Raw genomic sequence first — 12,761 nt, forward strand, 5'->3', positions numbered from 1 at the left:
GGCCATGTCATCAGAATAGAATCAGGAGGTAATTGTGGAGAGTCACAGTAGGACAGGCAGAAAGTTTGTGAAGCCATTGTTTGCAGATCAGGGTCCCTCCACAAGATTGAGCTAAGGAAGGCCAACCAGGCCACAGTACTATAGGCCAACAGCTGATTAAGCAGACCAAAGTCTGAAGTGTATCTCTCTGCCCACAGGCCAGGACTCAGTCAGCCCCATCCGGACGACTCACACCGGGCAGGTGCGGGGCAGCCTCGTCCATGTGAAGGGCACCGATGCGGAGGTCCACACCTTCCTGGGAATTCCCTTTGCCAAGCCACCTGTAGGACCACTGCGCTTTGCAGCCCCTGAGCCGCCTGAACCTTGGAGTGGTGTGAGGGATGGGACCTCTCACCCAGCCATGTGAGCTCTCCAGGGGTCTGGGAAACCTTAGGGCTGGGGTGAGGGTGGGTACTCCTAGCCCTGGGCCAGGCTGCTGTGTCTCCTTCATCTACACTGCCCAAGCAGTTTTCCTCTGCATTGAGATGATTCTCACATTCATTCTTCCAGTGAGAGTGCTGAGGCTCAGAGGGTAGAAGTTGCTAACTTCCCTAGGCTCCTGTGTTTGGCCTTGGCACCCAGAGAACATTAGTTGCAGAGATAATTTGTCTCAGCTCATGTTATGCCAGATGTTCTCTGCAACCAGAGTATGCACGTGTGTCTGGGAGAGGGTCAGATTGGCTCTAAGAACCTATAAAATACCCTGAATCCAGCAGTACATACTCTAGATTCCTGAGGAGGGAAGCAGTAGTGGCTCCTTTGGGACCCACACCTGCATTCTCTATGCCAGCCCACAGGGCCAGGTGCCAGTAGCCAAGTAACAGGTGTATGTACTGAAGACTCTGTGGGAGGGATGTGGTTCCCTGAGAGTCTAGACTTGGTCTGTGGATTGTTCTACTATGTTCTATGGGAAACTAAACTCCATCCATTCAGGCACTACCCATTTGGGGTCATCTATACTGTTCCAGACCTGACTGGGGACAGGGATAAGTGGTGAATGTCAACACAGGCAGCCAGTGTTTCCCAGACAGTCCCCTAGAGTCATGATTGCCCAGCCTCAGAAGGAGTTGGATGCAAGTGCTTAACAACCTTGAGGCCTCCCTGAAGGTCTGGACTCCATCCTGGCTTCCCCCTCCCACCCCAGCCAGAGGCCTTGAACTCAGTGGGAAGGAAGGGGCTTTAGAGAAAAATCCAGTATGAACATGACATCAGGTGTAACAGGGACCCTGAGGGGGTTTCTTGGAAGAAACCTGAACCCAAGTCTGCTTTTGACCACTGTTCACACGCTGGGTTGACTGTCTACCATGGTTGATCACCAGGTGTCTGCAGGATGCCAAAGCAATGAACACACAGTCTCTGAAGCTGTTGAATCTGACCCTGCCTTCCATCCCCATGTCAGAAGACTGCCTGTATCTCAACATCTACACGCCTGCTCATGCCCATGAGGGCTCTAACCTTCCTGTGAGTGTCAGGATGTGATTGACAGGGGAGTGGGAGTACATTTGTTCTATAAGGTTAGAAGGAACAAGATCAGCTTGGGCCCTACTGCAGTATGAACAATGAGGAGAAACCTCTTACTGTCAGATCCAAGAAGGCCTCTTATACCAGTGGGCCCTGACTTAAGCTTGTGTTCAAAGGGCCCTGGCTACTCCCAGAGGTCAGAGACTGTGGCCACTGGATGGACACCATTCTCATTCAACCAAGTTGTTCCCAAGAGACCCCCTTAGTGCAAGGACTACACTAAGGTCACACACAAAAATGACAGCAATGGATTGTCTTTGAGCTCTTGTGGAGAAGAATTTTGATTAATGTTTCTTGGAAATTCTAAGACACCCTTTTTCTTTCCAATTTGCAGAAGATTCAGGATGTAATAGATCCAGGTTTTGGTACCAATGGGAGATCTGGTCTTCCTGATTGAACTTGGGTCATTGACCCATAGCCCAGGTCATGAGGTCTGCTGGAGTTTTGTCTGTGTGGGTAGCTGCATAATTCAAAGCAGTGTTTAATCTATAAGGCAGCCCAGGAGGGGTTTTGGGCTGGGTGGGAGCCATGTGGTATATCTCTTGATTTTCCAGGTGATGGTATGGATCCATGGTGGTGCGCTAGTTATAGGCATGGCATCCATGTACGATGGTTCTATTCTGGCAACCACTGAGGACGTGGTGGTGGTCACTATCCAGTACCGCCTAGGTATTCTGGGCTTCTTCAGGTGAGTTTGGGGCTGGATTGGTCGACGGAGGCTGAATACACAGAGGACCATCCAGTGATCATCATCCTTGCTATTTCTCAGCACTGGAGACCAGCATGCCACTGGCAACTGGGGCTACCTGGACCAAGTGGCCGCCCTACGCTGGGTCCAGCAGAACATTGCCCACTTTGGAGGCAACCCTGATCGTGTCACCATTTTTGGCGAGTCTGCAGGTGGCACAAGTGTGTCCTCACATGTGGTGTCTCCAATGTCCCAAGGACTCTTTCATGGTGCCATCATGGAGAGTGGGGTGGCCCTGCTGCCCAGTCTCATTGCCAGCTCATCTGAAGCGGTTTCTACAGTGAGTGCCCTCAACCACCAAAGCCCAGACCCACTGCTTCATCCCTCACCTTAAGAGCCATTGCTCCTCTTTCTTCACTGAAGACAACAGTTGAGGAACCTTGGGAAGTGCTACCTATCCAGGGATTGCGAGGGGTTCAAGAGTCAGAATCCACACACCTCTACCTCACAGTGGTTGAATATGTTCTGTGATCTGTAAAGCTGTACCCTGAACCACATGAGCATGTGTGATGGCTCCTCTGGCTGATACCTGAGGTTCAGGGAGGTTAGAACAATTTCACACCTGCAACAATCCACACCTTTGAGATATTGGTGGTGCCTGCACCCAGCTGAGACCTTGGGCAACATTCCCACTCCCTGCCTGAAGGGATGATCCAGCACTGTTTTGGTGCCTTTACAGATGGTGGCCAACCTGTCTGACTGTGGGCAGGTAGAGTCAGAGGCTCTGATGAGCTGCCTTCGAGGCAAGAGCGAAGAGGAAATGCTGGCTATTACCAAGGTCAGGCTTAATGAGCATGGGTGTGGAAGAAGGAGGGTTGATAGCTGTGGGGCAGAATGATTTGGGTGCCCTTCCAACTCCCTGGAACAGTTACTTCACCCAGGTATTCTGGAAATGAGGCTTAGATGTAATAAACCAGGAATAGGATTTCCTGAGGCAGTTATGAGTTCCTGGCCAGACAAGAGCGAAAAGCACTCAGAAGACATCAGAAGTTTTCTAGGACCTGACTGTGCTTCATGACTTTGAATGCCCCCTCAGGCCTTCAAGATCATTCCCGGTGTGGTAGATGGGGTCTTCCTGCCCAGGCACCCCCAGGAGCTTCTGACTTCTACTGATTTTCAACCTGTCCCCAGCATCATTGGGGTCAACAATGATGAGTATGGCTGGGTCATTCCCTCGGTGAGACCTAGCTCCAAGTTTCTAGGTGTTTGGGGGAACACATCCTAAAGTTCCAGGCCAATCTAAACTATAAAACACACTCTCCCCTTTCCACCCAGAGCATGGGCACCGCTCACCCCCAGAAGAAAATAGACAGAAGGACTGTGCAGGCTGCTCTGCAGAGAAGAGCAGCACAGATGGTGAGATTCCCACGGTCCTGCAAAAAAAAAAATGGAGAGTGCTGATCAAGGTGTAGTATCCCTGTAATCCCAGTGACTCAGGAAGCTGAAGCAGGAGGACTCCAAGTTCAAGGCCAGCCTTCAGCAACTTGGCAAGACCTTACCTCAAAATAAAAAAATAAGAAGGGCTGGGGATGTAGTTCAGTGGTAAAGCATTCAATCACCAGTACCAAAAATGTTGAGAGGATACCCCCAGATATCCTTCCCATGAGGCAACTTCCAGCATCAAAGGTTGATCTCTGTGTGCATTTGTGAGTGGGATCACCCCACAGCTTGACAGCTTTGCCTTATGCCCTGACCCATCCCAGATCCCATCTCTCCACCCTTAAGCTGCTGTGTCCCTTCCTCAGTGCCTGCCTAACAGGACTCTCCCCGATCCCTCTGGGCTAGATGTTGCCTGCTGAATTTGGTGACCTGTTGATGGAGGAGTATATGGGGGACAATGAAGACCCAGATACTCTTCAAGGCCAGTTCCAGGAAATGATGGAGGACTTAATGTTTGTGATGCCTGCACTCCAAGTAGCACATTTTCAGAGTGAGTATATCTGTACCTGACTCCTGATGGCCTAGGGCAGCTCAGAGCTCTGGTGTCTGATGAACAGGAAGATTGTGATGTCTAGGTCCTGAACTAGTCTTTATCAGGCCCCTGATACCAAGCACTTGATAGTCCTCATCTCAGCAAATCCTGAGGAATAGTGTAAGTGACAGACAACTACCCTATTTTATAGGCAAGGAGCCTGAGTTAGTGACTTGCTCAAAATCACACAGCTAGAGAGTCCAAGGCCATGATTTATTGAAGGCCCTTCAATGGCCTCAACTCTACCTGGGGTTCCCCATTTCACCTTCCAGGTTAAAGTCAGCTTTGGACCTATGTATTTTGTCACCAAGGGTGACTCAGAAGGGAGTTCCAGGTAAGGGGTCACCTTATCACTGCCTGACCACCCCCATTCCCCAGGTTCCCATGCCCCTGTCTACTTCTACGAGTTCCAGCATCGACCTGACTTTTTTAAGGACATCAAGCCATCCCATGTGAAGGCCGACCATGGTGATGAGATTCTCTTTATCTTCAGATCCTTTTTCTGGGGCAAGCAAGGTGAGTCTTTGTTCCCCAGAAAATGTGTACCAGTGGGGTCCACACAAGGAAACTAAGACTCAGAAAGAGAATCAGGTGTTCACCAACTCACAGCTTAAAAGCTGTCCCTAATTAGAATCTGAGCCCCACCACTCCAGCCTGTGCTCCCTCAACCTGCCCCACCCCAACCACGGTGTCCATAATGGGTACAGAGGAAGATACTTAAATGGCATATTTGTTTCTTAGATGACTTCACAGTTTTAGAAGGAAAAGGGGGCCCTCTGGATCCAGATGGCCCAGGAACAATTCAGCTAGAGGCTGGAATGAGTAAGGGCAAGCTGGACAAGGGGAGGGGCTGTCCCCCAGGGATATTGGGGTGAGGAAGTTGTATTAGTCAAGCCTTCTGTGACAAAATACCTGAGATACTCAACTTAAAGGAGGAAGATTTTATTTTGGCTCACAATTTCAATGGTTTCAGTTCATGGTCACTTGATTCCATTGATTCTGGGTCTGTGGAGAGACAGGACATCCTGTCAGGGAGTTAGTAGTGGAACAGAACTGCCCACATCATGACAGTCAGGAGGAGAAAGAATGAAAATTATACAGGCACCAGGAACAAAATATACCTTTAGAAGCATGCCCCCAGTGACCCACCTCTTCAACTAGGTCACATCCATAGAGTTTACAGCACCTCCCAACAGTGCAACCAGCTGGGGGTCAAGCCTTCAACAGATGAGCTTGGGGGACACTTCAGTTCCAACTATAATGGAAGGGACCCAGGCCTTGGATCGATTCAGGCTATGGCTGGAGTTGTAAATGTGGCACAGGAGTGGACAGGGTTGTCCAGGACCTGAACCCTTGTCTTCTTCCTTCCACAGTTGAGTTCAGTGAGGAGGAGGAGCTGCTGAGCAGGAGGATGATGAAGTACTGGGCCAACTTTGCTCGAAATGGGTGAGGACACCTGCACACTCAGCCTCCCAGCAGGGCACAGGTCCTCCACTGCTCCCCTTGTCTGAGGTGATCCCATTAACACACACATGGCCTTAAGCACATCCTAGCTCCCTCTCCAACATGAAGGCCTGCTCTGAAAGAGGTTGCTTTGTGGGTGCACTCTCATGGTGGCCGGGAGAGTGAGCCATAGTGCTGGGTTACCATAAGAGCCAGCCTCTCACAAGGAACGGCCAAACAGACCAGGTTGCCCTGCCCTGTGGAGAACAACACTAGTGAGAGGCCATTACTTTCCTACATCAGGAAAACTTTACCCATTCTCAAAGCCTTGGCCTGCCTGGATGCCTGGCCAGTCCTAAACAGGGATAGGAGGTCAGGTCTGAATTCAACAGAGCTCAGACTGACCCTGGCCTGACCCTGCTGGGAGGGCATGTGCACAGGAACCCCAACGGAGAGGACCTACCCCACTGGCCACTGTTTGACCAGGACCAGCAGTACCTGCAGCTGGACATCCAGCCTGCTGTGGGCAAGGCCCTGAAGGCCCACAGGCTACAGTTCTGGACCAAGACCCTGCCTCAGAAGATCCAAGAGCTAAAGGGAGATAAGGTGAAGCACACAGATCTCTAGCTCCCTGTTCAGGGAGGGAGGGAAGGGCTATGCGCAGATGGGATCTGCCTGTGGTGCCCATACATGCCCACCCAGGAGCCAGGGTTGACCCCTTCATTCATGTAGCCATTCATCCACTCTTCATTCATCCATTCAGCCAACACTCATGATGTTCATTGCCCAGGCTGCCATGGGTCCTCTCTGATTAGACACACTCAGTCAATCCCCCCAGGAAGCTGTGGACGGGTGAGCCCAGTGGATGCCCACCTTCCTCCACCCTCAATGAGCTTGAGTTCCTTCCTCCCTACTCCCCTCTCTTTCTTTGTACCCTCTCTGTCCTCTCCTGCAAGTTTCCATACCCTCCCACTTTGAGAGAGATGTGTTATGAAGTGGTGCTGACCTAGGTTTCAGAAACCCTTGCCCACCTCTCAGCAAGTCCCCCATGTTCTCATATCTCAGAAAGCCTAAGAGAAAACCTATACATCAGAAGCTCCAGCGTCTTAGTCCATCAGGCTGCTGTTACAAATATACAATAATCTATCCAGACACAGTAGCACAAACCCCTAATCCAAGCTACTCAGAAGGCTGAGGAGGAGAATTATCAAGTCCAGACTGGGCAACCTAGGGAGACCCGAGCTCAAAACAAAATAGAAAGGGCCATGGATGTAACTCAGTGGTAGAGTGTTTGCCTAACACGTCAAGGTCCTGGGTTTGATCACTGTACCACTACCAAAATATCAACAAATAAACACAATAAACTGAGTAGCTCATAAACAGTAGAAATTTATTGCTCTCTGTGTTGGAAGCTGTCAAGTTCATATCCAGGTATTAGCAGATTTGTTGTCTGGGGAGGTCTTGCTTTGGTTTTTAGATGGCACCTTCTCACTGTATCCTCACTTGGCAGAAGTGGCGAATAATCTCTCTTGGCCTCTTTTATACAGTTAGTAAGCCCAGTTTATCACAATACTAATGATTTATCACATTGGAGATTGTTTTTTCAGCATATAAATTGCAGCACACAAACTTTCAAAGCATACATCTTAGCCACTGAGGTGGGCCCCTCTATTGTCCCTAGAGATTAAATGTCATCCTTCATTAACATTTAAATCTACACACACACCCATCTATTTCTGTCCCAAGGAGGTGACTGGCCCCATACTTATGAGAAACAGGACTGGGCTTTTCCATTGGCTTCTGGAGCCTGGGCCAGCTGGGTGCATCCTGCAGAGCCAGGTGGGGGTCCTAAAGTTGCCTTTTATTCTCTGTGGATCTGCAGACACTGTGAGCCCCACACTGACACAATCACCACACAGCTGTGAAGATGTTTCCCTGTGGGTTATGTCCTGGAAGAGGCCTTGACATGCCAGGAGGTCCAGACAGGTAGCAGAAGAGATTCTTGTCCCTGGCTCCCTGAGGGCCTGTCCATCCAGAATCTTTCAGAATTTCATCTGCAGCCTCCTGACCATCCCCCACTCACTATGGCATCCACATGATTGACTTTCCCTCTCACCTCATTGATGTCCCTAAACTTTTTTGGCCCCTCCAATAGAAACCCTCTCATCTTTTATCTCAGTAATCAAAAGTGCCAAATGAAGCTCAATATGCCTTTTTGTTCCTCCAAAGCATTTTCTCTCTGTCATGGAAAGGCTGTGTCCCTCACTCCATGGACCCTGGGACTCTCCCTATACCCTCCTTATCTCCAACTTGCCTCCATGGGGCACCAGTTTTCCCAAGAAACTAAGTTCCCTCTTTCACCCAGTGCACTTAAGACCAACCACAGGGCACCATGCCCTTTAGGGCTCAAGATGAAGATTGCCATGTTGTTCAACAACAGCAGAGGAGGTAGAGAGGGAAGATGGGAGGGGATGGGAGGGGAGGGGGGATAGTAGGGGATAGGAAAGGTAGCAGAATACAACAGTCACTAATATGCCATTATGTAAAAATGTGAGTATGTAACAGAAATGAGTCTGTATTATGTATTTGGGGAGTTCAAAACCCAATTGAGTCAAATGTATGAAAGATGATATGTCTTGAGCTCTGTAATGTTTTGAACAATCAATAAAAAAAAAAATAAAATAAAAAAAAAAAAAAAAAAAGATTGCCATGTTGCCCATACTGGACACTAGGGGGCAGACGAGGATAGCGGTAAGCCTGGGCTGACTGGATCTCTGCAAAGGTGAAAAGATCTTCTAGTTCCTTTTAGTGTACAGGGACTGGTGCATAATCCTTCCACTCTGTGCTGAAAACATCCCTTGTGCTCCTGCTGCAAACATGCCCCTGTATGGTTTTCAGTTCTGAGCATGCACAGGATGCTTCCCAGAGTGGGTCCTCAGAGTATTTTTCAGAATTTCAGTAGTTTCAGTAGCTCTTTTTAAGAGCTTTATTGTGGATCATTTCCATGAATTAAATTCACCCATTTGAGCTACAAAGTTCGGTAAATTTGAGTAAATGTAGGAGACTATAACCGACACCACATGTTTCTTAAGCTCCAAAATGTTCCCACATGCCCATTCACAGTTCGTCATCACACTGACCTCTGCTCCCTGGAAACTGCCTGATCGATTTCCGTTGCCAAAGATTGCCTTTTCTAGAATATCATAGCACACGAGTCATTTGTGATTGTGTCACTTGCATAATGACTTTGAAATTCAAATGGCATTTCTTCCCTTTTATTGGGGAGTGGCCTTGCATGTACACATCTTCCACACTTTATCCAGTTACCAGTTGATGCACATCTAAATGACTTCCATTTGGGGCCTCTATTTAATAAAATGATCTGGACATTTTTAGACATGACTATGTGTATACACATGCTTCCGGGTTTTTTTGGGGGGGCAGGGGGCGGTAAAGACCTGAGAGGGCCAGGTGCAGCGGTGCATACCTGTAATCCTAGCAACTCAGGAGTCTGAGGCAGGAGGACAGTAAATCTGAGGCCAGTCTAGGCAACTTAGTGAGACTCTGCCTCAAAATAAAAAATAAAAAGGTCTATGGATATAACTCAGAGGTAGAGCATCCCTGGATTTATCTTCAGTACCACAAATAATAATAATAATATTTTAAAAGACCTGAAAGTAATTGCTGAGTCATATGATAAATGTGCATTTAACTTTTGAAAAATTGTCAAACTGTCTTCCAAAATGACCATATCATTTTTACCTCCCATCCATCCATATATGAGGGTGCCAATTGCTCCATATCCTCACCATCAGTTTCTTTATGGGTTTTAAATCTGATTATATTGAATGGGTATGTAGCAGTATCTCATTTCCCTAGACTTTTGTTTTGTTTTTTGGTTCTTGTTTGGTTTGGTTTGGTTTGGTTTGCTAGTAAAGGTTGAACCCAGGGGTGTTTAACCATCAAGCTACATCCCAGTTCTTTTTATTTTTTATTTTGAGACAGGACCTCACTTAGTTGCTGAGGCTGGCTTTGAACATGCAATTTTCCTGCCCCAGCCTCCTGAGCCAGTGGGATTACGCATGCACCACTATGCCTGGCTTCCCTGGACTTTGAGACTCTGTCTCTCCATTTTCTCTGCCCTCTTTTCGCTCCCTCTTTCACTATATATTTGTATATTGATACACATGTACACACAAAAGCACACACACACACACATATACACAGATATAACTCCTGAGATGCTTCTTTTTTTTTTTTTTTGAGGAATGTGAACGAAAAATTTATTTGCTCATTTCTTGCATTTGAAGTACTCTTCGATGACATCCTTGGCCTGAGATTCTTTGCCATAATCCTTAACAACTACACAACTGCAACCAACCACTTTACGGGGCTTGCCCTCTCGGTCAGTTTTACAGAGGCCTACCCATTCTCCTAGTTTCTTGTTGTCATCGACCTTAATTAGATTGATTTGGTGCTCAGCACAAAGGGCCTCCACCAATTTGACATACATAGGCTCATTACAGTTGGATGCAAGTACATAGAGATGGGCCTGGCGTTTATCTAAGGCTTTGGCAGCTTCGCGAATTCCACGTGCAAGGCCATCATGGATGAGGGCGGTCTTCAGCACCTCTTGTAAAGCAGTGTTGACGTCCATTACACCTCCAGCAGCAATGCCTTCCTCAGCCATGGCGGTGGATTACGGATGAAGCTGAATCTTGAACAAACCCGAGCCACCGCCTCCGCGCGACTCTGCGGTGGCAGAGAAAGAGCTCCTGAGATGCTTCTTCATTTCATGTTTTAATGTTATCTTGGCTGCCTTCAATACCAGGTCTCTGTAAGATGGTACCCTAAGTGGCAGAGCACATGGGGACCTTCACCCAGCTGTGGTAGACTGCAGACTCCAGATTAGGAAGAAACATTATGTTGTCTAGCAGACTCGAAGAAGCTTGTGGGAGGAGCCCCACAGCCCAGCTATGAATTAGATCAGGAGAATCAGGGCAGAGAGAGCATCTGCCCAGGCAGGGGCTGGAGTGATGGCTTGGAGCAGAGTGCACTGGAAGGAAAACTAAATCCACAGCAGGCTTGCTGGTTGGGTGGAGGTCAAAGCGAAGCAGTGCTCTCAGAATACTGGCTACTCAATTCTGGATAAATGCTGATTGCTCCCCAAAGGTGCTGAGAAGGAATCCAGACAGTGCTGGGCTGTGGGAGCCTATGGGAGGCAGGACTGGAATGCAGGGGCCAAAGACAATTTTCAGGGAACATCTGAGGCTGAGCCCCTAACACTCCTTCCTCCAGGAAGTCAGACTTGGCATATGCTCCTGAGCCCAGGCTGGGTTGCCTATATCCTGGCAGGTTTGGGGATAAGCAAGCACTTATTTAATGTTTGTCAAGTGAGTAGCTAAGTGTGTTTTAACTCAATCTCCCCCATGGATTAGGTCCTCCTTTGTTTTGAGGACATGGTGCACATCTGTAATCACAGCTACTCAGAAGGCTGAGTCAGGAGGATAACAAGTCTGAGACCAGCAAAACCCTGTCTCAAAATAAAATAAAATAAAAATGCCTGAAGGTGTGACTCAGTGGCAGAGACCTTGCTTAGTCTGCATGAAGCCCTGGGTTCAATTCCCAGTACCAGGGTCAGGTTGGGGGAAAGTACTGGATTGCTCTCTACAGATTCACTGGGCAAGGCCACCTCAGGATTCCAATTGTCTGATGATGTGCTTTACTGCCACTGTAGCTGTAGTTTAAGTAGGCCCACAGCACTCAAGCCCTTGGCAGATCTCTGTGATGTGCACGTTGCAAGTTCTACAGGCATTCAAGGTGCAAAAGTTATAGGGTCATGATAGCTTCCTTCCAGATTTCAAAGAAAATCCTTTGAAACCAGGCAGAAGTTTGCTGCAGAGTCAGAGTCCCTGCAGGGACTCCCCAGTGGGGAAATGCCTAACGGAGCTGAGAAAGTGAAACCAAAGTGGAGACCCATAAAGGTAGCATGCCACACCAGCCTCGGAAAGCCATCGACATCAGCATGCAACTGTAAGGGTAGCCATGTGGACTGGCAAAGCCATTCACTCCTGCTGCGATGAGCACAAGATCCAGACTTGGAGACTTCTTAGAATTTAATGCCTACCCTGCTGGGTTTAAGTCTTCCTATGGGCCATTTACTCCTTTCTGCTTCTCAATTCCTTCCTTTTGCTAAAAGGGACATTTATCCTCCCCCTGTCTTGCCATTACATCTTGGAGGTATGTACTTGTTTTGTTTTTTTGACTTTTTTTTTTTTAAACAGGAGCTCAGAACTGAAAGAGTTTGCCTTGAATCTTAGAGGAGATTTTACACTTGGATTTTTCAGTAACAGGAACAAGTTAAGACTTTGGAACTCTTGGGGGTGGAAGGAATGTGTTTGCATTGTGAGGGCATGAACTTTGGGGCCACGGATGGAATGCTATGGTATGAATTTTGTTTGTCCCCCCACAAAAAAAAAGTTCATATACTCAAAGTTTGGTCCTTAGTGTGGCAATGGGTGATGACAGACTTTAAGAGGTAGAGCTGGGTGCTTAAGAGGCTTATTCACATGCCTGTAATCCCAGCTGCTGGGGAGACTGAAACAGGAGGATCACAAGTTCAAAGCCAGCCTCAGCAATGGCAAGGTGCTAAGCAACTCAGTGAGACCCTGTCACTAAATAAAATACAAAATAGGGCTGGGGATGTGGCTCAGTGGTCAAGTGCCCCTAAGGTCAATCCCAGGTGCCAAAAAAGAAAAAAAAAAAGAGAGAAAGAGAGAGCCTGGTGTGAGCTCCTTAGGTTCGTTAGGGGCATGTCCTTGGAAGGAATTGCGAGATCCCAGCCTCTCTGAATTTCTGTTTTTCAAGATGTGATCTTTGCCTCTTGCATGTCCTATATATCACTAGGTCCTCATCAGAGCCAAGATAATGTGGGTGTCATGCCTCTAAACTTCCAGAACTTTGAGCCAAATAAATCTCTGTTGTTTATTTGTTTTTTGTGTATTTTTGTCTTCTTGGCAGTACTGGAGATTGAACCCA

The 12,761-nt window shown here is 47.9% G+C and overlaps 1 protein-coding gene and 1 pseudogene across 6 annotated transcripts in view; one reads left to right on the forward strand and one right to left on the reverse strand.

Moving 5' to 3' along the window:
* Nucleotides 1-12,712, forward strand: part of LOC144364658 (cocaine esterase-like) — an 18,547-nt gene extending 5,835 nt beyond the window's left edge. For 2 of the 6 annotated variants that reach the window (XM_040279612.2, XM_005318286.4), the window contains exons 2-12: nucleotides 198-402; nucleotides 1,359-1,500; nucleotides 2,115-2,248; nucleotides 2,330-2,588; nucleotides 2,988-3,086; nucleotides 3,345-3,485; nucleotides 3,584-3,664; nucleotides 4,094-4,238; nucleotides 4,659-4,796; nucleotides 5,654-5,726; nucleotides 6,164-7,103. In XM_040279612.2, the coding sequence (XP_040135546.2) occupies nucleotides 198-402; nucleotides 1,359-1,500; nucleotides 2,115-2,248; nucleotides 2,330-2,588; nucleotides 2,988-3,086; nucleotides 3,345-3,485; nucleotides 3,584-3,664; nucleotides 4,094-4,238; nucleotides 4,659-4,796; nucleotides 5,654-5,726; nucleotides 6,164-6,350 (1,604 nt within the window). In that variant the 3' untranslated portion in view covers nucleotides 6,351-7,103. Of the gene's footprint in view, nucleotides 1-197; nucleotides 403-1,358; nucleotides 1,501-2,114; nucleotides 2,249-2,329; nucleotides 2,589-2,987; nucleotides 3,087-3,344; nucleotides 3,486-3,583; nucleotides 3,665-4,093; nucleotides 4,239-4,658; nucleotides 4,797-5,653; nucleotides 5,727-6,163; nucleotides 7,104-7,605; nucleotides 8,349-12,007 lie in introns of those variants that run through there. The other 4 variants (XM_078032475.1, XM_078032476.1, XM_078032478.1 and 1 more) reach the window with 4 other exon arrangements.
* On the reverse strand, nucleotides 9,993-10,504 carry LOC144370886 (small ribosomal subunit protein eS12 pseudogene; annotated as a pseudogene).
* Nucleotides 12,713-12,761: the final 49 nt, after the last annotated feature.

This window comes from Ictidomys tridecemlineatus, chromosome 15 (assembly GCF_052094955.1).
Source record: "Ictidomys tridecemlineatus isolate mIctTri1 chromosome 15, mIctTri1.hap1, whole genome shotgun sequence".
In the NCBI taxonomy this organism is placed as follows: Eukaryota; Metazoa; Chordata; class Mammalia; order Rodentia; family Sciuridae; genus Ictidomys; species Ictidomys tridecemlineatus.